The sequence below is a fragment of the Carlito syrichta genome, unplaced genomic scaffold (assembly GCF_000164805.1).
Source record: "Carlito syrichta isolate Samal-C Ts95f unplaced genomic scaffold, Tarsius_syrichta-2.0.1 Scaffold304335, whole genome shotgun sequence".
Taxonomy (NCBI): domain Eukaryota; kingdom Metazoa; phylum Chordata; class Mammalia; order Primates; family Tarsiidae; genus Carlito; species Carlito syrichta.
The window spans coordinates 788834-793020 of NW_007248431.1; the positions used below are offsets into that span (position 1 = coordinate 788834).

General features: G+C 62.2%; 1 protein-coding gene across 1 annotated transcript in view; it reads right to left on the bottom strand.

Annotated features, from left to right (window-relative positions):
- RTN4R (reticulon 4 receptor) overlaps positions 1-964 on the bottom strand; it is a gene marked incomplete at its 5' end in the record, with an annotated part of 1623 nt that extends 659 nt beyond the window's left edge. Inside the window, 2 exon segments of the mRNA XM_008059711.2 lie at position 1; positions 4-964. The exon segment at position 1 is cut by the window's left edge and continues 659 nt beyond it. Of these exon segments, the coding sequence (XP_008057902.2) occupies position 1; positions 4-964 (962 nt within the window).
- Positions 965-4187: the final 3223 nt, after the last annotated feature.

A 4187-nucleotide genomic window follows, 5' to 3' on the forward strand; every position in this document is an offset into this window, starting at 1 on the left:
CGCTGGTCCAGATGGGATGGTAGGGCCCGGCAGCCACAGCGCAGCCCTCCAGGTCACCGGCAGCCAGGCGCTTCAGGTCCCGGCCAGCCAGGTGCAGAGGCATGCTGCAGGGCACTTCAGAGGAGGAGCCACGGAACTTCTGCAGCCAGGTCCAGAGTGGGCGTGCCCGGCAGTCGCACACCCAGGGGTTGTCGTTGAGCCGCAGGTACTGCAGGGCACGCAGGGGCACCAGGGCCTCTGCAGGCAGTGCCGAGAGGTTGTTGGCAAACAGGTAGAGCGTCATGAGGCGCCCCAGGTCGCGGAAGGCGTGCGAGTGTATGCGAGCCACACGGTTCTGGTGCAGCAGGAGGCGGTCGAGGCTGTGCAGGCCGCGGAAGGCGCGCTCGGGCACGCTGGGGATTCGGTTGCCGTGCAGGAAGAGGTGTGTGAGGTTGCCCAGGTCACGGAAGGCGTCGTCGGGCAGTGCCTGCAGTGCATTGTCCTGTAGGTAGAGGTACTGCAGGGCAGCCAGGCCGCGGAACAGGCCTGGGCCCAGCTCTTGCAGGCCGCAGCGGTCCAGGTGCAAGGTGTGCAGGCGGCCCAGGCCATGGAAAGTAGCAGGGTCCACTGCCCGGAGCTGCGCGTTGTCGCTGAGGTCCAGCTGCTCTAGCAGGGCCAGGCCCGTGAAGGCGGCTGCATCAATGCGGGCCAGTGCATTCGAGTGCAGCCACAGGATGGTGAGGTTGCGGCAGGCGCGGAAGCCGGCAGCTGGCACCTGCGAGATGCGGTTGCCGTGCAGGAAGACGCGCTGGCTGGCGGCCGGGATGCCCGCAGGCACAGCCTGCAGGCCCTGCTGGGGGCAGCTCGTTGTCACCTTGGGCTCATTGTAGCACACACAGGCACCTGGGCATGGGGCCGCCACCCGCCAGGCCTGTAGCCACAGCACCCATGCCAGCAGCCGGCTCCCTGCGGGCAGAGGAGAGGGAGGTTAGAGGACAAGGGTCTGGGGTGGTTGGGGGTCATGCTGGGGCCAGGTTGGGTCCTGAGACTGTGCCTCGGGAGGGGTGGGCAGGGACCGAGATGTGGCTGCCGCCTCTGGGAATCGGGGTGTTGGGATCTCCACTCCACACGCTGCATGGGGGATGCTGGGCTGTAGATGCTGAGGGAGCCACACGCTCCGCCCTGGGACACCTGCACTATTCCCACACCTCCTGGGTTCCGCCCATTGAATCATCATGCATACCCAAAGGTCTCCTGGGACGGGCGCTTACAACTGCAGACATTTTCTTGGGACTCTAGTGAACACAGACCCCTACAGGGACCCCCAGGAATATCCCGCAAATAGGGCCTAAGAGACACTGCAGCAGAGCTGAGGTCCCACCACGAGCACCTCTGCAGTAGGAGTCTGGGTGCTTGAGGGTGGGTGGGGGTAGGGCAAGCAGGTCCAGGCTCTTCAGAGGAGTCGTCCTCCCCACCCCCCTGCCGGCTGTGCCCTCCTCCACACATCCTCCTTCCAGCACTTCCTGACTTGGCAGGAACCCTCCTGGAGCCTCCGCCCGGCCTCATTCTCCCTGAAGGAGCTCACTCTCCCTCAGCCAATCCCTGCACAGTTCCAGCTGCCCTTATCCCCACTCAGATGCACCTTAGCAGGGACAGACTCCAGTGGGCTCTCCTCTGCCCTGGGGCCGCATCCCTCCTCTGTGGTGGGCCAGACACACCTGGGCCCTCACCAAGGATGCACCCCAGCATAAACCCCTCGTGGGCACCTCGTCTAGACCTGGTCTCACCGGCAGGGTCATGCGCTCCAAGAGGAAGTCTCACTGCCTCTTGTTCCACCACCAGAGCCCCCCTTTGAATGCTGAAGGTTCCTTCTGCCTTCAGGAGCAAGTCTATTAAAATGTGATTCCCCCTGGGAGGGTTAGGGCTTATCAGCTAACACTTATCAGCAACACCTTCGTGACAGCTCACACCTGCGCTGACAGCTCACCCCTTCCTTGGCAGCTAGCTAAGAGCAGGGTTCGGCAGACAGAAACCAGCTCAGCTGGGGTGGGAGTCAGGCGGGAGGAGAGAGGATCATGGACCAGCCTTGCACACCCAGATCTGGGGCCCCCACTGCGCACTCGGCTCCCGACGTGCTAGGCCCTCTCTGTCTTGGCAGACGCATACACCACAGGCCCAGAGCCCAGCGAGCCTGGAGCTGGGGGCAGCAGTCACCAGGCATGAACAGTTTCCCATGCTTTGGTCTACAGGTCCTGAGTCCAGTCCCCATCTCCACAGTCAGGGGGCCTCCTCTGCCACTCCCCCAGGGGCATCTGTTGGCCTTCAGAGCCAGCAATCCAGGATAGGGTCTGGAGGCCTGAGCCTTGGGCGCCCTCCCAGGCGGACCATGTGAGTGAGGTGCCTTACTGGGTATTGTCTAAACTGCTGACACCCTCTCCTGCTCTCTTCTTACACACCGTCCCTGGGAAAGTGGGGTGAACTGCCAGTTCCTGCCCCACTGCTGTGTCTTACCTGCTGTCACTGGTGGAAACTGTGCTATGGAAAGGTACTTCCTGCTCTAGGACCTCAGGAAGGGGTTGGGGAGGCAGAGATGGCTGGCACCCTCGGGGCAGGCTTGGGCTTCCCTACCATGGGTGGGCCATATCACTGACCACACGAAGCCCCTACCTGTTGTGTCACCATTGAGCCTTGTTGCCGACTGTACCATGCTGCCAACTGGGCCCCCCAGGACTGACTGCATCACTTGCCACACGTGGTGAATGCATCTGCCACATCATGACCTAGCCACATACCATCGCACCGTTTGACGCTGTAGTCTGTGAGCTCAGTGGGTGTTGTGCTCTGTTGGCTCCCCCAGAACTCAGCCCCTCACTCCCAAGGCCATTATGTCTACCCTAATAAGGCCCCAAGCAGGACTCCGGGAATGAGCCACAAGGGGGCACATGGGGGAGTGGCCACGTGGTACTCAGCCCTGCCAGGAAGTAGATATCAGGCACAAGGACAAGGCTTCATTCTTGCCGAGACAACTGCTATCGGAAACCCACTTCTGAGAGTTGGGTGAGGTGGGCTTTCTCTGTGCTGTAGCCTCAGTAATTGGCTCCAGCCTGGCCCCCCTTGGGGCCTGCCCGCTGGTCTCCATGGCAACCCCTCTGCCGAGCAAGCAGGAGGGGGCATCTTATGAGATCATCAAGCTCAACTTTGTGCCATGGGTTTGTACTCACACAGGGACCCTAGGATGGGGGAGACCTGGCCAGGCGGCAGGAGGATGTCCCCTGACCCCAGCTGGGCCCCAGACTCGCCTGGGCCCTCTCAACTCTAAAAGTCCTTCTGGCCCGTGCCCTGACCTGTCTTCCTGCCACAAGGCTGCTCTGAACTCTGGGTCTGGCCCTTCCCCCTTCTCTTCTCCTCTCTCCTTGACTGCCCCGCTGGCTCTAGCAGGAGACTCTGTAGTCCTGGAGGCCAGCCTGGCCGCCTTGCCTGCCTCGCCACCTCTCATTCTTCCTCATCTCATTCAGGCCTAATTCAGTGTGAGCTCCACCTCGCACACGGCACTGTGCCATGGCCCCAGTTCCCTCAGATAAACCGCAGGAGCCTGGCCCAGACCCTGCACGGGCTGCCCCCACCCAGGCCAACCCTGTGGAGACCCCACAGTGGCTCTCTAGCCTTGGCCACAGTGCCCTCCCATGCCTCCAAGCTACACACAAAAGGTGCCGCTCTCGCCATCCCGGGGCTGATTCTGGTCTTTCTCTCCTTTGGGGTATCCTCCAGGTCCCATCCAGCAAATAGTCCCACTGGTGGTCAGGGTTGGGTCATGGCTGGGGGCTCAGGAGTCAGCTACCCCTGCCTGGAAGGCTCTGGGCTTTCTCAGGGGACAATGACTGGCAGGCCAGGACCCAGAATCACCAGGCTTGGGGCCCAGGAGGCTAGGTGGGCACACAGCCCGGGAGCACACCCCTACATCAGGAGCAGAGGAGGCCCAGGTAGGCACCTACACCACCAGTTCCTGTGAGCAGAGGTCATGGTCACTGTGGTGGGGGGAAGAAGGGAGGGGATGAGGGCAAGATGGGGAAGGAGGGTGGAAGAAGGGGATGGGAGGAGAGGAAGAGGAGAAGGGGGAGCAAGAGTAGAAGGGGAAGGCAGGAGGAGGGGAGTTGGGGGAGAGACCAGAGGTAGAAGGACAGAAGAGGAGAGTGGAGGCAGAGGGGAGG